Below are 24255 nucleotides of genomic sequence, written 5' to 3'. Positions count from 1 at the left end.
AACTGGAAGTAAGACGCAGGTGTCATATCCCTTTACACAGTCTCACATAGCATGCTGAGTAGCTTGAGGCAATGGGGGAGGAGGGTCCTCCTAAGGTTGGCCTTTCTCAGCGTGTTCTAGCTTGTGATCTGTGCAGTAATATCCCCAAGAACAGGAATCTGTGATGAATACTCAGTTCACATTTCCCTAAAAGTTTTTGTTTTAAGCTGTCTGCAAACTCAGGCAGACGCCATTGCATCAGTTCACATTCTGTTCACTTTGGAATAGTCTCTTCACAATGGTAAGGTTTATTTTGAAGGTGATACCATGGAATTGCATTCCAGAATTCAAACTAAGGGTGAGGTCCTATCCCAAATCCCAAGACATTCTGAAGTTCATGGTAGCAACACCCAAATGAAATAGATCCTTTGAACAGAAAATAGTACGGTTTGGTCGGAAGTATAAATCTAATGAGGTGACAGTAATTAATGACAAATTATAAGGCAGGAGAGTTGGATCCTGCATTTTTTTTTTTTTTGGAGGCTGCAGAATTGTGTTTCCCCGTACCTCCCAAGAGTTTTTCCTCCACTCTGCTGAAACAATCATTGATAACAAAGTTGTTGTGTTTGGGGATAAAGTGCACACTACTGCCTTTTAAACCCTCTCCTCCAAAGTTATTCAGTAACATCTGAGTAGACTTCCCTTCACCCTACCGGACAGCAGCCTCACTGGCATATGATAAAGGTACAAAAACTGTGGAATGTCCTGCACTAATATCAGCTACATTAACCCAGGCTGTTTCACTGACATAATTCAGTTCAGCTTTAAATTATGTTGTTAGAAATCAACCAGAGTTGTCCAGTCACTATCTTCAATAACCTTTCTCCTCCTCCTAAAAGGAGCAGAGATTGGCTGAATAGTCAGCCAACATGCGCATATCAAGGGAAGGGTCTTTCAAGCAACAAATGAACCCGAGCACTTATGTAGAAAGAACATAATGCCCGAGGGAGAAGACATTAGCCCACTGTTTCCATATAGAAGACACATCATCCCCAATGGTCTTCACCAGCCAGGGACACACTGGGCCATCCCACAGTCCACAAAGGAGACAGCAGTTTCTGTATTGCTAAAGAATTTTACCCTATAGTGTTAGTGTATTTTTCAGATAGATTACTGACTGAAGTATGCTATTCAATGAACTCACACAATAAATATCACAAGTCTGAAACAAACTAAGGCTACCTGGTAGAGGGGTTCTCATTACAGCCCAAATATGCATTTCTGCAATATTTTAATTTGACTCTTTTGTAGACCCACAAGAACATGCTAAACTCTGAGTGAGAAGTCTTGTAGCTACAGAAAATTGCCTATCCACTTACAAAAGTAGATAATTAAAATAATTGCTGGAGTGACTCTTGCTTAGCTGCATTCAGCAACTCAGAAGATTTTTTTTTAATTAAGACATTTCTATTCACCTCAACACAATTCTAACGCTTGCGAAAGAGGTCTGACAGTGACAACTTGAAAAGAGCTTCTAAAATTTGTTTAATACCTCTCAAAAGACATACCTGAGCTGAATTTTTGTCTACATAAATGTGGATAACTCCTCCATGTTTGTTACATTCCTCAATAACATCATCCTTAATTTCTGTATCCCAGCCAGCTTCTTCTTCACTGCCAAAGGAAAAATTCAAAAGTGAAAACAAAACCACGCCTCCAAAAAAAACTAATTTTCACACTGATTCCACTAATGTCAGAAACAAATGTGTAACAAATGGAAATAGACAGCAGGTAACTTACGTTTGAGGGTTAAACATATTGGAAAGCTGGAAGCATTGTGTTGCAAGTGGTTGTACAGAAGCAGCTGCAGCCAAGACTATTTAAAGAGAAAGTGACATGTTTTTCTGTCATTGAAGGAAAAAGTCTTTTACATAAAGTTTAATTTATAAGTAAGGCTTTTTCTGTCTGTGCTTCAAAATCACAGAACCACAGGACTGGAAGGGACCTCAAAAAGTCACGAAGTCCAGTCCAGTCCCCTGTGCTGTGGCAGGACTAACTAAACATAGAACATCCCTGACAGATGGTTGTCCAACCTGTTTTCATCATATTCAGTTACAACATTAATATTTTTAATCAGATGCGGAAATCAAAGGCATAGAGAAGTGAAGTTACATTCCTAAGATTAGACAAGAAATCTATGACAGAACTGGAAATAGAATTCAGAACCACAGTTCTTGATAAACTCCCCCCACAAAACCAAAAACAACTTATTCTTAACCTCATGGTAAGAAATTTGTTAAAATAATTCTTGGGAGCCACTCTGATTAATGTACCCAGACAGACTTGGAACCCAGGCATCCCTACTCCCAGCCTCATGCTTTAACTAAAAGACCAACACTTCTGAATATAATTGTAATTACTATACCAACTTACAAGAAATCAAAACAAAGTGTCTAAAAGAGATGAAGTTAACTTGAAACCAATCAATTTCAAAACCTGAGTTAAAAGTAGATGCTTGTACTATACTTTCAAGCCTTCCGAGATAATTTGTTTCACAATCATTTTCCTATATTTAATGAATCTCCCCCTCTGAAGTATTATAGGAAACAGCAAGTAAAAAGCTTAGACAGCAATAAGATTTTTTATTTTTTTAAACCTGATTGTCTCTAAAAACAAATTGGAATTCACTGACATTTGATGTATGTTAGAACACAGAAAATATAGCGTGCCACTGGAATGCATGCAAAAGACAGAATCTCAGAACTGTCCCATTTAAAAACCAGTGCAGTTTAGAACTATTAAATCTATGCCTAAATTCAGTTATCCATGATTATATTAACCAATTTAAACAAAAACATAAGTAACCAAATATCTTTGAAAAGATTTGCCTGTCCCAAGCATTCCAGCAGGGAACTGCACATCCTGCAGCTCAATTTTAAGTAGAAGAGACAGTCTAATGTATAAACCAAATGACAGCTCCATATGGAGACAACAGCACCATTCACACTTATGGTGATAATGGAACCATGGACAGGCAATAGCGAACTCTGAAAATTCATTAATATATTTAACTAGTTATACTATAGCAAAAATACAAAAATTTGCAGTTTTCCTAAACGGCAGTGTTAAATATCAGTTTAGAAAGCTTTTCTGAGTAGTGAAAAGGGAGGATATGAACATTTTACCTGTAAGTTACCGAATGTTACAGTACTGCGCTAGGAATGGTTATGTCAGTTTGACTAAAACCTAGTAATCAGTAGCCTTCCAGTGTGGCTGACTTACAACAGCCAATTGAATAATTGCCCCATTATAAGTTATTCTTTGAAGTTAATTGAAATTTACGTTTTATTCAACATGAAAAAGGAGTCAAGAGTTCAGGTTATCATTTTGAGAGCTCAACTCCCTTTCTAGGTCTGTGGAAGTTTTCAGATGAATAGTGGGGTTTTGTGACTTGCCCAAAGTCATAATAAATGCATGATTTGTCTGGGAATAGAACCCAGGAATCCTAACTCCCAGTTCCCTTATTTAACCACCCCCTCTAAGATATATAGCTAGAAAACTGTATTTAATTATTAATTTTTAACAAGAGTTGTCTTAATAGTGCAAAATTTAGGAGGTGTCAGGAATACTAGGGTTAGGTGTTATATATATCTATATCTAGAAAGCAATATATAAAACCAATAACTTAAAATGTGGGTTTCCTATAGATACCAATAAAACAGCATTTCTTGGGTGCTGGAAGAACTTTCTACACAGATGTAAAGTGCTTCTGGTACAAAGAACCCACTTTTGCAAAACCCATTTGCCAACAGTAAATGTTAATCCAACCGTACCTTCATTCTGCTGGGTAAGTCTGGTTTGCAAATCTAAAGAAAAGAATGTATAGAAAATTAAATAAAAACACTAAACACTAGATCTTAACTGCCCACCTAAATCTAGGTTGGGCAAGATCTTCATGCAGATACACAACACCTCCAGTCTACTTCTATTTCTTCAGATAGGAGAATAAAGATAGCTTTGTTCCTTCTAATTTATCACATGGGAGGTGCTCAGATACTAGTGACTAGGAGGACCTATAACTACCTAGACAAATATTCTCCAAAGAGGTAGCATTCAATTAATGGACAGCAAAACAAACATGAAAATTCTTTGGTCCACACACTTTACCATAATCTGTTCTATTTATCCTCTTGATAAAGAACAATTTGGACACCAAAGTAGTAGAGAGAGCAGTTTTAACAAGCATTATACACCAACTATTTCTGTACTAGTAGTTTTATCTTCATTAGCTGGAATCTTCAATGTAATTTAAAAATAGAGGTTATCAATTTTCATTTAAAAAATACAAATAGATGTTTCAGCTAGCAACCTTTTCTTAGCACAGAAGTCAATGCTGAACTATTACTTCAGTGCTTTGCAAGTTCAAAATAGTCTGAAAATATCTAAATAAGCCTCGAAGTATAGTTATCCATTTTACAAATGGGGGAAATGAGGCAGAGATAACATGACTTTAAGCATCACTACGGAACGCAATGACATTGCCCGGATTAAATTTGACGTTCAACCTACGCCTCTTTAAATCAGCAGGAATGGTAAACTGTGGGTTGCAAGTGATGTAAATATAACTTCCAGCTTTCTTCCTCCTGCCCAGATCTTCCATTAATTCACACAAACACACAAAAGGGAATTGTAATACTTTAAATGGGTGAGAATGGACATTTCAGAGGAGGGTGCATGAAATCTCAGATCTTGTTTTATTTTGTTGACTAGTCAGACACTTCACTATCTCCTCATAGAACAGTTTTTGTACACCTAATTATTTATGTCCCGTATCTGAAAGTGGTCTTATTGCAATAGGTGACCAGAACTCAACACAGTGGTCTAGAAGAGGGATTTATATGACTAGCATTTTCTGGATTCATTTGCTCTTCCAACCTATAACCAGATATAGTGCACTCATTTCCTCTACAGTCTGCCCTCATCCATACAGATATTCACTTTAGGCCCATGTACTGATTAATATATGGTTTGTACATAAAAATGAGACTAGAGTTAGGTTGTGAGTAGTTTTGAGGATGTGTGTGTACTGTAGTTGGCTTTATGTTGAAAGTGCAAAGAGGTTTTAAGAGGTGAGGCATCCAAGTGTGCAGTTATGACACTTGTATGAACGAAGACTGCTTTCCCTGGAGTTTTAGCGATTTCATTCATTGGAAATGCAATGGAACAACCTTAATTTTGTTTTAAGTAAAAAAAGAAAACAAGGAATTCCCAGGTTTCTAAATAAATATAGATCAGTGAAGATATTCACATGACAGCTATCAGGATTGATCTGTACTATTCTTCCCGTGTCCTATTGTCCACTGTGAAGTCCCACTCCCTTTGTGATCCCTCGCACAGCTTCTCACTGCACTGGCATCCCTTCACAATGTCCCTTGCATCACAAACCAGTTACTTGCCCAAAGCCCCAATGAAGATTAGGTCCTCATTGGTGCTGGAAGCTGTACACAGCCCACTTAGGAGACCACCCAAAGGACACAAACAGACAAAGGATTGAGGGATAGAGTATTATGCAAGTAAGTGAACATGGCAACTGGCAGTTTTGTTATGTTTTTTGCTTTTTTAATATAACTATTTTAATGGTAACAGATTGGATGGGGGGAAAAACTGGAATGGAGATAAGAGTAAGGGAACAGAAAAAGTAAGGGGGAAATGGACAGTCACAGTTCCTCATCTGCTTAGCCATGATGAGCAGGCAGGGTTTTCTTGATATCACAGCCAAAGTGAGTCTTGAGGAGGAGAGAGTTGAAGGGTGATATGGTAGTAGCTCTTATTTGAGAGTCTTCCCCATTTGACAAACTCACTGGGTGGTAAAAGGCAGCATGTAGATGAAATGAAGGTAGATGTCACCAATGTAGTAAGTTACTAGATCATAAGGTAGGGCAAAGCTAAGTTGTGAAGAGTCTTAAAGATAAAGAAAAGCATATGTATAATGAAGAGGTGAAAGGGGAAGATAATGGAGGGTCCTGAAGAGGACTGATGTGGCCAGGGCAAAGAGTCAGAAAGATAACCTTAGCAACATTTTGTATGGATTTTTCAAGGGTAAGGTTGTAGTAGTCAATGCTAGACAAGAAGAGGTTGCAAATATCAAGATATAAAATAGAAGCACATGATTGAGAGATTTACATACATGGATGGAGAGGAAAGGTTGGATCTTTGAAGTGTAACACAAGAAACTAGATTTAGTCATGACTTGCATGTGCAAACCGAGAGGTCAGTCGAAGACATCCAGGTTACAGACTTGAGAAGGTGGCACAATAGTATGATTGTACACCGTGATAGAGCTCAATAGCTCAGTTTGGGACTTGTTGATTTTAAACCCTGCAACTGAAATCCATGAACAGGAAATGTCAAAGCATGACTATGGTAATTCCACATTAATAGGATACTACTGATCTGTGCCTAACAGCACAAAAAACAAGTTGTTTCTCCACTCCTCTCACGAGAGAGGCAGTGAGGACTCAGATTCCTAAGAATTATCTAATCTGTACAATGCGCTAGTAAGCGTACTACAGTATATTTGCAAAACAGCACAAACTGAACCACATTAAAATAAATGAAGAATACATTGTGATACGTTATCCTTATTTATGTTTGTAGATTTGCAGAGTTGAATAATTCACCATGACTGGGAGCTCTGCTGTGAACTACTATAGTTCTAATGTTAAATCACAAGATATAAAATATTTTCACCTCCCTTGAAGATATAAGCATGCTAAAAACAACATGCCAAAATAAATGGATCCTCAAATTCTTACCTGCCACAGCACCAAATGCTAAAGATCCACTCATCTGCAGAGCCTGTTGTGCAGCTGGGGGAATCTGCAAACCAGTACCTGCGATAGAAAGTACTAGTCTGAGTTCACTTGGTAAGTAGTCTACGAATTAAGTCTTGGGAAGTAGTCTAGCTTAAGAATCTTAGCGTTCTCAACATTAAAGGAAGTGAAATACTTCCTACTAAGTTAACCCCAATATTTTCACATAACCTATATTACCACACTTACCCTCTGCAAGTCTTGCCATCAACTGTAGACGACCAGTTGTTCCCAAGTCAATTCCAGTCCTTTCCAGTTCATCACTGTCCAAAAATGAACTAGCACTGGAAGCATCAGTGCGTTCTGTTACATGACCTACTTTCATTGGCCTGCCAGCTAGCTCAAATCCATTTAGTTGTTCCAAGGCTTTTTTGGCACACTCTGAATCTGAGAACTGTAGAATTATACATGGTCAGTGTCTAGCAAAGTTCACAAGGTACTTTCTATCAAACGTATTATCTATAAGAATATATCTGAGACACCTTTAACTTTAAAGAAGCAATTTAGGGATTTTTTGTTGGCATATCTATTCAATTTTTTAATGATCATCTTCTGTTCTAGGCATCTATTCCACAAATTAAAAATTCCAACATAAATCAAGGCCATGCCTTCAGCTTTCCTTCAGTGAGCGGTCAGGAATGAAGTCACTTTTCTTGGGTCATGCCCTTGTCTTGTGATCTCAACTACTGTAGCATGCTTTACATGTAGTTATGGGCCAGTCAAAGCTTCAGGCAGTGCAGCATGAGGCTGCATGTCTACTTAGTCAGGTGTCAGCCACAGAATGCACATATAACAGTTACATAGTTGTGGTGATTCCCCCCATCTGTTTCCATGTACAATAATCCAAACTTGGCTAACAGCTGAGAGCTCTTCCTTCCACCACATATTGCTGTGTCAGTTTAAACACTAGATCTTAGTTCCCAGTTTTGAACATCTGCGCCTGGCTAGATGTGCTCTCCTTCAAAACCCCTAGCCTCTGCCATTTGATTCCTCCAACAAAACCTAAGTCTGATGACCTTCAGGACTTCGCGCAAAGGCCTATTTCCACTCAAGCTTTTCCTTGAAGGGGTGGTGACATAGCTTACTGAGGTAATTGGTAATACTGGTCATGTGTGAGTTTACTTTGTTTTTAAATACCGTACTTAATCGCCAATTTGTTAATTAACCATCTGATGCCACCAATCCAGGATTGGAAGACAGACTAAAGAGACATGCCCCAAGGGTTGGGATTGTCTAAAGTGAATAAAATATTTCTAACATACAGAGTGATCTGTGTTGCTGTAAGAGTGCTTTAAGGAGCTGGACCACAAAGAGCTAGCTCATCCTTGGAGAAAAGCAATCGGGTTATACAAAGCTCTTTTTTGTTTAAATCACATAGAAGCCATCTGAAGAAGTTTTCTAATCTCAGTTTAAACCTCTGACTCTGGGCAGTTTGTTTCTGCCTGAGCTCTGAAATGCCCATGTTCAATCAGTGGGATTTTGGGTCACCAACCTAACTCACAACTCTGCTAACTTATTACAAGTCAAAATCTTACCGTAATAAATCCATATCCTTTGGAGCGTCCAGTTTCACTATCCATCATCAGTTGAATGCTTTCAATCTAAAAAATGAAAAAAAATTAGACTATCACACATTACATCCCATAAAGACAAATGAGCAGTTCAATTTAGCCTCCTCCCACACAAGTTTTTTGAATACATCACAAGTTATCGAACAAAAGCATAAAACAGCTGGTATAAACACATGGTCCATAAAGGAGCTTAAAAGCTTTTGCTGGAAGTTTTTTTACTCAAAAAAGGTGGAGCTGGTAAAAGCATCTACATTAGCATAAAGGTAACTTGTAATTTACTAAAAGTGAGACATGCAGGGTCCTCTGTTGAGTGCACCAAAACAGCCTCAGGTATGTTCAATTTATTTTTATGGATTATTTTAGGCTCCTCAGCCAGCCAATGGCTTCCACTCAGATGTGACCTCTTAGCACATACTATGATAGCACAGCCATCATCAATTGCTGATTGTTACATCAACTCAGATACAAGCAATTGCAATTTTGTACAATGTATCAAATTATAAAATGATGAGAATCTAGTAGGAGCTAAACTAAAAAAAAGTATAAACATTGAAAGTCATATCCTTGCCTGCTGCTATTTTGGGCAGTGAACAGAATTTCACAAGTTACTGAATTTTTGAAAAAAAAAAAAACTATTTGCAAATAATCTGTAACCATAAAATATCAGATTGTTATACATCCGTAAAGGGGGGGGAGGAGGAATAATAAAGGAGATGATTTTAAAAACCCGTATCTAAATCTACATTCCATTTTCTTAAGTCTTTCTTGAAGACTTCAACCCTATCCCCTCCTGGCCTATACTATTCCTCTTATCAAAGCTTGATCAGGATAAAACAAAATGGAACACAATTAACAATTTCTTACAGTTCTCTGAAGGATATTCTTTTAACAAGGCTGCAACTTAATCATAGAATCACAGACTTTAAAGTCAGAAGGGACCATTATGATCGTCTAGTTTGACCTCCTGCACAATGCAGGCCACAAAATCTCACCCACCCACTTCTGTAACAAACCCCTAACCTATGTTTGAGCTGTTCAAGTCCTCAAATCGTGGTTTAAGAGACTTCAAGGTGCAGAGAATCCTCCAGCAAGTGACCCGTGCCCCATGCTGCAGAGGAAGGCAAAAAGCCCCAGGGCCTCTGTCAATCTGCCCTGAAGGAAAATTCCTTCCCGACCCCAAATACGGCGATCAGCTAAATCCTGAGCATGTGGGCAAGACTCACCAGCCAGACACCCAGGAAAGAATTCTCTGTTGTAACTCAGATCCCAACCCATTTAACATCTCATCACAGGCCATTGGTCATATCTTCTGCTAATAGCTGAAGATCAATTGATTGCCAAAATTAGGCTATCCCATCATATCATCCCCTCCATAAACTTATCAAGCTTAGTCTTGAAGCCAGATAGGTCTTTTGCCCCCACTGCTTCCCTTGGAAGGCTGTTCTAGAACTTCACTCCTCTGATGTTCAGAAACCTTAAATTTAAGGGAATATATGTACTCAGATTTTATTTAATAGGCATTTGACTAGTTAAGGAAGAATTTAAGGAGTAAAGTGTCCCACCAAGTAGTAAATACAAGCAGTACACAAAAATGATTTTTGAGAAGCTAGATAAGCAGAGATGGAAGTGGGTTGCAAATTACATTCATTTAGTCTTTTTAAAAAATACAGCACTCAGACTGTAGACTATTGCAGACATCTCTAAGAATCGTTATACACATGCCCATCTGTAACTTTAATTTGTGTGTGCAAAGGGACACATTTTAACAGTTTCATTATATAATCCATGCAATACACGAGTTATCTTAGTGTTATCCAAAGATTTAGCCCATATTTGTACATTACAAGGAGTTTAACTAAAAGGCTATGGTTATGAATTAGTATGCAATGAAAACAAATATGACTTTTTTGCCCAGAGTACCCACAATTTTAAATTCTACATTTTACTTGTTAATTTCAATAATTTGTTTTAATTTCCTTTACTCAGCATTAGCAAGAACCTTTCCTAGAAAGGGTTATGTTATATGGGTTGCTATTACAAAAACTACTCTGAAGAGATATGTTCAGTTTGAAATAGTTAAAAATAGAGTGTGAAGTCTCATTTATTGCACCTCCCTTGGAATTTCTGCCATGTTCTGTTTTAGGATCACGTAAGAGGAAGATTGGCCGATAGCTGGCGAGACACATGATCAAAGGTGAGTTTATGGTGGGAGAGACTAAAGCATGTTTGTATTACAAGAGGAAGAATCAGAGGAGAAAGGTGAGAGTAGGGATGAAAATGGTGGCAAGGAAGATCAGGAAACAGGATGAGAGCTGGAAGCGGTAACAGGAGGAGATCTCAGTTTCAGTGTTGACAGAAAAGGCAGGAGAAGTAAATGGAAGTGAGAGGAGGTCCCATCAGATTTCTAAAATTTTCTTTTGGAAAAAGTCAGCAAGATCCAGAGCAGAGAGGGAGAAAGGAACAGGAAGCGGTGGAGAAGAGGAAAGTGGCAAAAAGCTATCCAGGGTTGCCCAGACAGATACCTGATCTGGGGGGGAAGGGTCAGGGATCATAGACAGTTGGTCACAAATAAGATTCTCTGGTTGAGATAAAGCTTGGGCTTAGTATGACTTCTGCTGGTATTTGATTTTGTTGGAGATTTACAGAGTGAAAAGTTGTATCTTTTCCTTTTAGGGGAGAACACACAACTCTTGGGGCCAGGATGGAGGAGACAAATGGAACCCAAGAATACATCATTCAAGCTGTTAGCTACAATGCAGAAAGCATCAGAAGAGATTTATGTATACAGTTTTTAGAAACTGTCAAGTAGGTGGCTGACTGGATATTTGTGAGCTACTGAATGGCTTGTTTGGTATGTACAGGAAGTAGATTGTTGCAACAATTTGAGATTCCACAGCTCAAAAGGATCTTCCTGACTACCTCCTCAACCTCATGATCCAAAAAACGAAAGGGAAACATTTGCCTCAAAAGGGGAGGCAATCATAAGATCTGACAAACCATAGCTAGTTTAAGTACACAGAATTCCTTAAACATTAAAATGCGTCACCTAATCTTAGCTTGACAGGTTAGTCCCTGAATTCTCAGCTCTCCACATCACACCTACCTGTTCAATAAAAATGGTTGAGTATTATTGAAAATATCTTAATTTTAATACAAAATCCCTTATTTGTTTTCAGATGTAATCAGAATACTTAAACCCTACTGGATTTATAAACACGCACATACATATGAGAACAGGAAGAGAAAATTTTTGTAGATGTGGAATTTATATACAATCAGGATGCCCTTTCAGTCCTTTGCATTTATTATATGAAACAGGATCTAAAATAAGAGTAATCGCAACATGCACTTCATAACACCTCTGTCATCAATAAGAACTCACCCGACCAAATGGTTCAAAGATTCCACGAAGCATATCTTCAGTTATGTTGAAGTGTAATGATCCTACATACAGTCTCATGGGCCCAGCACTGCCTTTCTGTAGGTTATTGGCCATTGCTGCTGCTCTGTTTTTCTCTGCCTAGGGACAACAAAATTCCCATTGTCCGTAACAGCCTAAGTAAAAATCTACTAAATCTAGTAAATTCACTAAAAAGTGGAAGCTCGAAAACTCTCAGTAAAAATGGCTTGTATATAGGCTAACTTTAATAACTTAAATGCTATGAAAAGTCCATGCTCTTGATTAGAATTATGCAACTAGAAATATGCCTGAAATGGAATGAACTGATGTAGATTATTGGTTTCTCTAGTAAATAGAATGCAGTTTGCTTGTTAAATATGCATGACTACTACAAATAGGATATGTACTATCGTATAAGTCAGTTAACAGTCCCCTTCTTAGCCTTAATTCCCTCATTTACCCTCTACATATCACTCTGTATTGATTTGTCTAGTTTTATTTCGACTCAGTTTTCTGTGCCTGGCAGTAATTATTAAAACTGAAGCAACCACTTCAGTTAAGGTTACAGAAATGTTTCAACTGTAACTCAATTTTCAGCTATTCAACCATACAACAGTTGAAACAAGAATGGAGTCCAGCCATCCCATTCTCTGGCCTTTAGTGTGATTTGTGCTATCCCTTAATATAATTAACAGTAACAACATTAGTACAACTTTGGCATAAATATGGAGAAATTAATTTTGAAATGGAATATGTGTATCTCTGCAAATTAAGTAAGTCTCACTGAAATCAACAGTGCTTCAAGGATGTGTATATTACCTCTTGGTCAAGCAGCAGATGCTGCAGTATAAATGTTACATAATTCTATGACTAGTATACAACCAACCACAACTTACTTGCGATGCTTGTACTATGATTGGTACTCCCAGAACACGCTGTCCAGTTAGTCCTATTGCAAGAGGCACTGAACTAACATCAACAAATTCTACATAAGCAATTCCCTTGGAACGTCTTGAATTTCTATCAGAGATCATCCGCACATCACGAACCTACAAGAATGAAAATCTCAGGTTTATCATTAATCTCTATTTGGCACAATTAACTTTTATATAGTTACTAAGGGACTTCATGAATATGTACAGGAAGATAGCTATTGTTTGACTCAATACAGATGCTTAATGATTTCATAACTGTGTAATAACTCTACAGACTTGATGCACAGTCACACTACCTTCTAAACCAACACATCCCAAAAAAAGTTAGCTTCATGAAAGTCATCTTTGGACTGACAATTTTGACATAAAACTGAAGGTAGTAAGGAAAAAGGGTTGTAAATTCCAGTTTGTCAAAGTTGTTGCATCACTACAAATTTTCTAACAGCTCACCAGAAGGGGCTACCATATTAAAAAGGGACCGAAGCTTAAAATTCCATCTTATGCTGCAGACCCACATGCAAAGATAAAATCTTACTTCTTATTGCAACAATACATGGAGGACCTAATCAGAATTACTTCCATTGCATTGGTCACTGGACAAATGTAGGACACAGGCAAGTCCCCCATGAGTTAAAGCTCTGATTTTGCAAACCAGTCCGGACACAAAACTCCTAACTAAATATGAATTCCACATGCAGAGGATCTGCAATAGGAGGCCACAATTTTGTAGAGGGCTTCAATATTGGAAATGTCACTGATACTGCACACAAACAATATTTATATGCTCATTTAACCCACCCTCAATTACCTTTCCTACAGTAGAGAAAAATTCTTCCAAGTCTCTTGGCCTAATTCTTGCAGCCAACTGCATACAGAACACTGTTCGAGCATCTCTCTCTTCAGGGGTCAAATTATCAATTGGCTCTCTGCAAAAAAAAAAAAAAAAGAGAAACTCTGTTTTGATTTAAGGCAACTCAGTTTGGGCAAATGCAGAATTTTATGTCATTTAAGCCTGACAAGAAGTCAAAACATCTACCTAACTTTTTTATAAGTTATGAGCCAAGATTTAAAAAGAGAACCTAAATGTAGTCCTTTAAAATGATATTCACAAGTCGTACCACACAAGTATCCCCACTAACTTTAAAGGGAGGTGCTTAGCACTTCATTAACAAACAAGTGCCTTTTTTTTTTTTTTTTTAAGTTTATATTGCAGAACTGCCTAGAAGACTCAACCACATTAGGGCCCCATTGTGACAGGCATTGAATAAACACTGTAAACTCTTTGGGGTAGGGTTTGTCACTTTACTATATAAAAGACAATATGCAAAAGACAGAGAAGGTAAGTGGGGGGAGTGAAGAAACAGGTAACAAAATAGGATATTTTGTCACAGACTGTTCATTTCTTAAGACATGCAGAAGCAATGATCACAATAACTAGGGACCTAATTTTATACAATTATTTTTGAAGACACACAAGTGACTACAGCCAAGATTTCAGAGAATAAGAGTCCTAGCTGGCTGTGTGGCCATTTCACACAAGTACACTGACTATCACTGTTGTATCAGTAAGTAATGCCAACATGTCCATATACAGAAAGTCCCGATTGTTTAAACTTGGTCATGTGATATTTTAGTTTCAGCATTTGTTACCACCAAAAATGTAAAAAAATCCAAAAGATGCCAAGAGTAGAAGTTCTAACAAAACAATGAAGTAAACTGCTAACAGAATAATGGCTATAAAACTGAATAATTACTGTAGTCACTTGTCCTAGCAGCACTGTTTTAGTAGCAGGGAACATGTCAAAGTGCAGCGTGTGTTAGGGCTGCACCACTTTTTTTTAATTAAAAATAAAAAAACAGATTCTGAAGAATATGATTACGCCATGTAGACTTCATATACATTATACAGGGCAGATCTAGCCCAGATCATGGGTGTTTGACACCCATGTATTAATCTGACTTTACACACTGGAGTTGAACTTTCAGTACCACATTCAGTGAAACTAAGGGTGTGGAATTTAGGATTTGACACCACACGGTGTAAGAAAATAAATATTTAGGCTAAGTATGAGGAAAACCTTCCTGACAGTGAGATGTGTTAGACTGGGAAACAGTCACTCAGTTTCACTGTGTTACATACAGAGTAACATACTGTAGATAAAAATCACACACTTGTAAGTTGATGGACTGGATGACCAAAGTAATATTTTTCCATCTCAGCTTTTATGATTCTATAAATGAGACTCATGAGAAAAAATGAGCCAATTTCAACTGGGTAAACTATAACCTAATTCAAATAGTCTTAAATATGAAAAGCAAGGCAGGATTTATGCAAAACAATTTTGCAACAGTGAACAAGGTGTTTACAGTAATTGAATTTATTAAATTTTATGGATATTCCTTCAGCAGAAAAACAATATAGATTTCCCCCCCCAAGCCCTCCCTTCCATGCCAAGCACCATGGATACCTATATTGATCAGACAGATCAATTTGGACACTGGCAATCCTAAATCTGGCTTGCACAGAAAGTAATTGTGCAGTTCAAGATGCAGCATCATCTCACATAACATTCAGCATAACAAGACTAATTACAAGCTAAGAAATAGCGTGAAAATAGCTACCTAACAGGGCTCTTGTCTTTTCTGAATGGACTTTTGCTTCTGGAGCGCCGTCTGCTGTAAACATTAAAAAATACTTACTAGATTATCAAAAAAAAGTACAAAGTAGCTTAATTTTTAGTACAGACACTTAAATAGCCACAAAAATAGAAAACTCAGAAACCTTAATTTGATGCTGTGAGGCAGACCAATCTTCCCTCTGATAGCACTGTTGAATTTTGGACCAGAACTAAGGTAAAAACAAAGAAGAGCTTGTTATAAATCCAGTACATGACTAGGAAAAATATAGTATCCTGCCAACCTAATGCTTACTGACGTCCCTGTTTTTTAATTGTTATATGGGCACAAATACAGTTCAAGACAAGTAGTGCTAACTCAAGAATATTAGTTTGACACAAATTATAAGAAAAGGTTATCATTTGTTCATTCCAAGGATCCTCTATTTTCCTATACTTATTTTAATACTATTTCTGCATATACATATATGTAATTAGAGGCTTTAACACACATTAAGCGCAACTGTGAGCCAACCTCTTAAATAAACATCTCTTGTTAACTAAAGATATTCTCATCTACTGTTAGCTACACCGTGCCACCAAGTGGCAATGATGCAGCTCAGGCAGAATGCCATCATCCACAAAGATCACAGACTCAAAAACTGATTAGAAAACAAACTTTGAAAAAAAATATGCTCCACTGCTTGCAGACAGCTTTTTCATGGAACAGGTAGTCCTTAGCTACCAACTAGGTATCTTCCTTCTGGAATAGTTTTGTCCATTTTTTTCTACATACCTCTGTTTACTTCCTGCTTTGTGCACCAGCATCAGCGATGTCAGCAAAGCTCTGGGAATACAGTTTGTTAGTTAACGCCTGATGCAAGTTTGTTAGTTAATGCCTGATGCAAGCCCAGCAGGAAGAGGGTAGTTCATATTTTTTATGGATCCCATAAAAGTTTCTTTTTAGAAGCAACAGCAATAAACTTAAGAACCTGCACCCTACTGGAAACTATCATCCAGTTTTTTAAGTGTTAAACCTTCAACATGACCTGTTTTAACTACTATTAAGTGTCTTTTACTAGGACTTTAATAGATAATTTCCTTTCATCCTAATCCAAACTAAAAAGTTATTCTGATTTTATGCTACTTTTTTTCTATCAATTTTTAGTTCAATTTAATCAAAATATAGGTTATTTGCTTGTAGTTTAGGATAAAAACAAAATTACTATAGTAACTGAAATATATTACATTACTTCCATTGTTCTCCTTACTGCCTTGTAAACTGCAACATTACTTTGAACACTTGTTCAAAGTAAAAATTAAACTGACTAGTTTAGAAAGTACATAGTTCAGTTCAAACTTTTACAATATTGATGTGAAACATGCTCAATTGTACATTAAAATAACCTACTATGGGCTTCTATAGCGGCCTCTGAATCTACGTTCTCTACTTCTAGAGCGACTACGTCTGCGTTCTTTGCTTTTGCTGCGTTTCCTCTCCCGGCTTTTGCTCTTTTTCCTCTCACGATCACGGCTTCGTTTGCGCTCTTTACTTTTGCTCCTCTTCCTCTCATGACTGCGACTTCTGCTCTTGCTCTTTTTTCTCCTAAGAAAATACAACTTATGTTACAGATGTAAAGAAATCTCAATGTTGGCGTCTATCATTATGCATTAGCTTTCCTCATCTAATTAGTCCGTCTTCTCCCTGACAAACAATGTACTAATTTTATTTTCGCAACCTGTAATGCCACAGACACTAACATAGGAACAGCGACATCAGTTTTTATATGCTTGATCAGCCATTAGCAAAAGAGATCATTTTAGAACGCTTAAAATTTGAGCATGAATGCTCCCTAGTTTCAAGCTCTCTCATCTTTTGGCTTTGTAAATATTAAAAAATACGAGGCCTCCAAGCATGGTAGTGGGGCTGAATGTAAACTAGTACATATTAAATTCAACACTTCAATTACTATGTTGTAAAAGTATTTCCAATGAGCATCCAAGCTTTCAACATCTGCTAAGATGGAGAGTCAAGTGGGGCTGCCTTTTCATAGTAAAAATAAGGCAAAAAGAACAAATTACTTATTTTTTTTTATCCTGACAGACATCTTGAAATTTTGCAGCATTACTGTAACAGCAACAATATGCAACTGTGTTCACTTCCTATTAACTACAGAATTCCAGAAGAGCTGTTTAAATTTCACAAACCTGCAACTGTTCACTGCTTATAAACTAAAATAGTAGTTACTTTTCTAAAAGATCACCACTGTACACAGAGACCCAAACAAATATAGCTGGACCGAAAGGAGAGGAACAATAAGTCTGTCACACAATTCGATCCTTTCCATGTGTTTGGCTGCCCCTTCCCCCCAGAAAAACCCAAAACTTAGGCACCAGGAGCTGAAGACTGTCCTACTGTCTCCACAACAAACAGAACACTTCACAAAGCGATCACTCTATATCTGACCTATCAGTCCCCATCTTCAGAGGAAACCTGCATGACACTTTCAAAAGACGAGTCTGGGAGGTTAAATTCATAACTTTGCTAGACAAAAATCACAGACTGAATACACACACTGGATTTATGGCTTATTACAACCACCTATAACCCACTAACAACCCCCCCCTCCCCCAATGACTGAAGGGGGATTAATGAGCTGCTTCACATTGAATGGTCCCTTGAAATGTGTTAACTATTGATGCTAAATCAATCTGTCCCACCTTGTGTTTAGCTGTGACACTCCGAGTATGTTTCCCTGGCATGAAAGAGAGCTTGTGTAAACTTCTCTCTCTCTCTCACCAACAGAAGTTGGTCCAATAAAAGATATTACCTCACCTACCCAGTCTCTCTAATAACCTGAGAGCGACACAGCTACAACACTGTAAATAAAAGATGTGGCATTTTAAAGGACAGTCAACTTAAAAAAAAAAAATCACACTTTTTTTCAAGTTTTAGAAAAAAACAGACCAAAGTAAAAGTAAAACAGACTTCTTTAACAAAGAATATTTTTGAAGAGCTTTCTGTTAGGGCTGTCAATTAATCGCAGTTAACTCAAGCGATTAACTCAAAAAACTTAATTGCAATTAATCACAGTTTTAATTGCACTGTTAAAAAATAGAATACCAATGGAAATTTATTAAATATTTTGGATGGTTTTTTACCTTTTCATATATATTGTATTCTGTGTTGTAATTGAAATCAAAGGGTATATTTTTTATTACAAATATTTTCACTGTAAAAATCAAACAAAAGAAATTGCATTTTTCAATTCACCTCATACAAGTATGGTAGTGCAATTTCTGTCATGAAAGTGCAACTTACAAATGTAGATTTTTTTTTTTTTGGTTACATAACTGCACTCAAAAACAACAAAGTCCACTCAGTCCTACTTCTTGTTCAGCCAACGCTAAGACAAACAAGTTTGTTTACATTTAAGGAGATAATACTGCCCTCTTCTTTTTTACAATGTCAACAGAAAGTGAGAACAGACATTTGAATGGCACTTTTGTACCCGGCATTGCAAGGTATTTAAGTGCCAGATATGCTAACCATTCATATGCTCCTTCATGCTTCGGTCACCATTCCAGAAGACATGCTTCCATGCAGATGACGTTTGTTAAAAAAAAAATGATGCGTTACTTAAATTTGTGACTGAACTCCTTGTGGGAGAATTGTACGTCCCCTGCTCTGTTTTGTTTGCATTGTGTCATATTTCACATTATAGCAGTCTTGGATGATGAGCCAGCACATGGTCATTTTAAGAACACTTTCACTGCAGATTTCACAAAAACCCAGAGAAGGTACCAATGTGAGATTTCTAAAGATAGCTACAGCACTTGACCCAAGGTTTAAGAATATGAAGTGCCTTCCAAAAATCTATGGGGAACAAGGCATGGAGCTTGCTTTCAGAAGTCTTAAAAGAGTAACACTGAGGTGAAAACTACAAAACCCGAACCACCAAAAAAGAAAATTAACCCTCTGCTGGTGGCATCTGACTCAGATAAAGAAAATAAACATGGATCAGTCCACACTGCTTTGGATTGTTTTCGAACAGAACCCATCATCAGCACAGACGCATGTCCCCTGGAAGGGTGGCTGAAGCATGAAGGGACATATGAATCTTTAGTTTATCTGGCAAGTAAATATCTTGTGACGCCGGCTACAACAGTGGCATGAGAACACCTGTTCTCACTTTCAGGTAACATTGTAAATAAGAAGCTGGCAGCATTATCTCCTGCAATGTAAACAAACTTGGTTGTCTGAGAGATAGACTGAACAAGAAATAGGACTGAGAGGACTTCTAGGCTCTAAAATTTTAGATTTTATTTTTTAATGAAGTTTTTTGTACATTTGTAAGTTCAACTTTCATGATGAAGAGACTGCACTTCAATACTTGTATTAGGACAACTAAAAATACTATTTCTTTTTTGTTTGTTTTTTTACAGTAAAAATACTTGTAATCAAAAATAAATATAAAGTGAGCATAGTACACTTTGTATTCTGTGTTGTAACTGAAATCCATATATTTGAAAATTTAGAAAACATCCAAAAATATTTAAATAAATGGTATTCTATTATTAACAGTGTGATTAATCGCGATTAATTTTTTTAATCTCTGACAGCCCTACTTTCTGTGTGAGCATTTCAAAACACTGTAGTCTGTTTCACTCTTTCCTCTTTTGTGGACCTTTCACTCAGCAAGAAAGGAGAGAAAAGCCATTGGGAGACAGGACAATTATAAAATCAAGACGAGAGATTCAACGCAAACATTTTTTAGAAATGTTTAGATTTTATTGTATCCTTTTAAAACTACTCTTAAGTTATATCTCAGTCATTACACCCTCCTACAATCCATGCTCTCTAATATCTTCATGAAACCACCGAGAACTGGTAAGAGAACACAGCTGAAGTGACAACAACATGGCCAGCTCTACATCTCCTTTACATCAGACAAAAAGTAGTCTCCCATCTTTTTCCACGCTTTGCCGAAATCAGCAACTGGACGAAGACCAACTGGCGAAAGCTGAACCCAGGCAACACTGAGGTGAGGATGGTAGTCAGAGGGAAGCACTTTGAACAACTCCACTCTTATAACATCCCCCTCTATCACTGGCATCCACCCTCGGATACTTACCTGAACTTGGGTGTCTTACTTCCACTGCTAATGAATGGCTATGTAGCCATCATCCTGACAACAGTCACTTGGATCTATTTACAGCCAGAAAATTGACCAAAGATTCGACGACTGATCCACAGTCATGACTGCTGCAACTATCACCATCCTGGTCAGGTGGTCGGTAATATATCCCTACTGCTATATTCTTATTATTAGAGCATGGAATTACTATCCATAGACATTCTGTGGTATAGTTTCGTTCATTTAAGATTTTTACTTCATTTGATTCTACGCTTTAGCATATAGTGCCACTTCCCCAACCAGCACAACCTGTTCTGCCCTTCCGAAATATTTTGTACCCTAGTATTACTATGTCCCATTGATTATCCTCATTCCACCAAGTTTCTGTGATGCTTATTATATCTATATTATCTCTAATGCTTCCTGGACTTCTCTCTCACCACTGTCCTCTCCCCTGGCCCACACCCTCAGTACCCACCACAGCACAGGACTCAGAAGAAGGCCAGATTGTTTTTACAAATGTTTATACCATGAACACCGCTCTTTACTAAAGCTCCCCCTCCCCTCCGTCTGCTTTCCTTTTCCTCCCTTTGCTTCCCCAGCAACAAATCCACCCCAAAACAGAAGGAATCTCTCAATAATGCCAACCAGACAAATCTAATTATCTATAAAATGATTTTGCATAGAAAGAGCCGAAGGTGGAATAGAGTAATACCCAGCTCTCAATTACCGCTTTTCATCAGTAGATCTCAAAACACTTCACCAACCAGGTCAGTGAATTAACTTCTATCTTAACTATGGAGCAACAGAGCAACTAACCCCTCTTTTTAAAAAACAAAAAACAAACAAACAATAAAAACCCCACACACACCCCATGCACCCCCTCCCCCACAACCAGGAAATAGTGAAACTAGCTATATGCAAAATACTGCCAAATGCACCAAGTAAAATGAAAGACAAGAGCAGCTTTAATCTTTAATTTACAGTAATCTTCGGTGTTATAAATAAAATCAGATAGAGGGAAGTATGATTTTTTTTTAAGTCGATAGTTGTTTGTACTAAAAGGACACTATCTTGGATTTAATCAAGGAACTTGCCTGCTCATTCCATTCTTTCATGTAATTAGGTGAAACTTGCTGTTTCTTTCTGTTTTAACAGAAATGCTACAGGCTCAATAGAAGGGGCATCAACCATAATGGTCTATTTTAAATTAATCATACTGGGTGAAAAATTGTTGTAGAACCGTTACTCAGAAGTGCTTTGGGGACCAAAAAGAAAACCTCGGAGGAGCAAAACCCACAGAAGAGGAATTTTCTCAAATAGCATATAGCAGCAGGATCAAAAGTGCAGACATGAAGCATGAATAAGAAATGAGAGATGCTGCAAAGTACGGACAGCTCGTCTGCTGCTGGTCAGAAGCAGTCATCAACCACTGCAACAGAACTGCTGACCATTAGCAACACATCCAAATGTATGAAATGACAAAGTGTGTCTCAACTGTTTCATCCTCTCCACCATCTTATTTACCTACATTTTCTGGCTTCTCAACATATTACTCTGACTTAGACAGAATCCCTATGAAACAATAATACATTTTCCTGTTTAATTTTCAAGCTAAAAATAATGCAATTAGGAAGCTTCCTCTCCATCCCCTCAAATGAAAATGCTACTACTCAAGGAATAGTACCGAACACTGAGTGGCCATGGATCCATCACTTCTACCCTCTCTTTCCCTCCCTCTCAAATACACTGCCTCACATTAGGCATTTTTTTTGAGTACATATGATCAAGCAGCATCTTCAACTAACAAAATATGGCCATCATTCCTAGTAGCTACTGCAATGTTTCACTCTCAACAGCAGCTGTTAAAGAGTTCAGAGCTTATTTCCAATGCTCTCAGTAGGGAAACTCCCCACCGTCCTTCACAAGTGTGTAGAACATGGTACAGAGCAAGAACACTGGGGAAGTATATGTTTCTGCACTTCAGAAAAACCCTTCCATTTAGCATTAGTCACTTTACTTCTCTGTACTGATGTTTCCCATCCCATCTTTTGACAATCTTATCTATTTAGAATGACTAAGTTCTTATTAGGCAGCGATGTCTTACTATGAATTTGGTCAAGGCATAATGCAATGAGGCCCCGCTCTAGGTAAGGGCCTCTTGGCACTACCATAATACAAAGAAGCTGCACATCCATCACCATCCAGCTACTGCTGAGGCAATAATTAAAGCAATACCTCTGTTAGAAAAGTGAGGAATTGGTTTCATTAATCCAAAAAAACAAAAGACCACAGGCTTGGTCATTCAGAATCTCATCGGGAGCAGAAAAACTTAACACTATTTTCCAATTTTTTTTTTAAACTTATCACTTAAGCTAATACCCAAAATTGTTACAACTAAGAACAGACTAAAAAACGTTTCCATATACTTTGTGCATTTAACAATATGGCAGTATAAACACTGTTCTGGTAGAACCATCCACAGATACAAAATTTGTATCTGCACCAGATCCGTGATTGGCAAACATGGCCCATGGATGCGGATATCCAGAGGATATCCACAGATTTGCCAGGCTTTAATAGTTGGGTTTGTTTTTTGCAGTAGTGCCTATATCCATGTGGCACTTTCCAGACAGAGAAGGCATGATTTCAGTTCTGAGAAAATTAGTCTACCCCCATCAGTGATTTTATTCTATTGTCCAGGAGTCTCTCACGCTGCAACAAGAAACAAACGTCCTAAGACAGAAAAACCTGACAGTAATACTCACAAAACAGACAGAGGATCTCAGGGACAAGTTTTGTACCTGAAGTTGTTTAAAAACTGATTAGATTGAGTTGAGTGTCCCTTTATTTCTCTAGTGTGAAAGAGGGATGGACAAGTTGCTGTTGTGCTATCTTACGTACAAAATGAGCTTTAAGAAGTCTTCTTACTCTTTGTCCAGTGAGGCAACGTTGGTCAAGAAAAACTGTGGCCTCAGATCACACTTTCACTCACACCTGTGATTTTAACAGTTAGTGGCAGCAGATGGTGGGTAGATCAGACAAACATGTTCCACCTACTGCTCCATCAGTTGGAAAAGCTCCATGCATGTCAAATCCTTAGCTCCATGGTATATTAATACTGTTAGACTTCCAAAGGACTGTTACACTTGTCGACACCAAACATGTGAACCACTGAGCAATGTGTTATATTTGCAGCTAGTCTTCAGTAAGTATAGCAAGCATTTTGTTCACAGAATGGCACCTAGCTTATAAGGAAGTCATTACTGTAGTGTTGGCCCAAGCTCCAGACTGAGACAGTGAAGGCTTGCTCATCTGGAAGCTGGATATTCAATCACTGTAAAGGACTACTGGCCTAAACTTGCTCTAGCCTGGTCACAAGTCAGAATTAATAAGACTCCTAAGTTATCAGTATCCTTCGGATTGTGCAGTGTGTTGTACTTGGGCAGGCTCTTAAGAGTCCCCTCTTATTTCTCTACCTTATCTCAGTCTTCAGCACCAAGGGACTTGGACTCAAACCAGACACATCTAGTTGAGAAATGCCCATACCAGCTGGGGATTCAGGTCTGGCTTTACAAAGCCCCAAAATACTATTCACTGTCAACACAGGCCATATGGAACCCCTTAAAGTGCGGTTTAGTCAGAAGAGCATCTATATAAAAATGGCACTTTGACTCAGCCACAGCAATTATGGGACAGCAAGCTGGAGACTGTTCTAGCTCACACAATTGTTAAATTTCTAATG

The 24255-nt window shown here is 37.8% G+C and overlaps 1 protein-coding gene across 8 annotated transcripts in view; it reads right to left on the bottom strand.

Moving 5' to 3' along the window:
- Positions 1–24255, bottom strand: part of RBM39 (RNA binding motif protein 39) — a 48158-nt gene that overhangs the window by 11224 nt on the left and 12679 nt on the right. For 5 of the 8 annotated variants that reach the window (XM_048820030.2, XM_075118858.1, XM_048820027.2 and 2 more), the window contains 12 exons: positions 16784–16975; positions 15540–15605; positions 15380–15433; positions 13566–13683; positions 12719–12871; positions 11805–11942; positions 8387–8452; positions 7041–7245; positions 6795–6872; positions 3813–3845; positions 1780–1855; positions 1548–1653 (listed from right to left, as the gene is read on the bottom strand). In XM_048820030.2, coding sequence (XP_048675987.1) covers positions 1548–1653; positions 1780–1855; positions 3813–3845; positions 6795–6872; positions 7041–7245; positions 8387–8452; positions 11805–11942; positions 12719–12871; positions 13566–13683; positions 15380–15433; positions 15540–15605; positions 16784–16975 — 1285 coding nt within the window. Of the gene's footprint in view, positions 1–1547; positions 1654–1779; positions 1856–3812; positions 3846–6794; positions 6873–7040; positions 7246–8386; positions 8453–11804; positions 11943–12718; positions 12872–13565; positions 13684–15379; positions 15434–15539; positions 15606–16783; positions 16979–24255 lie in introns of all 8 variants that reach the window. The other 3 variants (XM_048820023.2, XM_048820021.2, XM_048820026.2) reach the window with 3 other exon arrangements.

The sequence above is a fragment of the Caretta caretta genome, chromosome 13 (assembly GCF_965140235.1).
Source record: "Caretta caretta isolate rCarCar2 chromosome 13, rCarCar1.hap1, whole genome shotgun sequence".
Classification (NCBI taxonomy): Eukaryota; Metazoa; Chordata; order Testudines; family Cheloniidae; genus Caretta; species Caretta caretta.
This window is presented reverse-complemented; position numbering and strand designations above follow the sequence as displayed.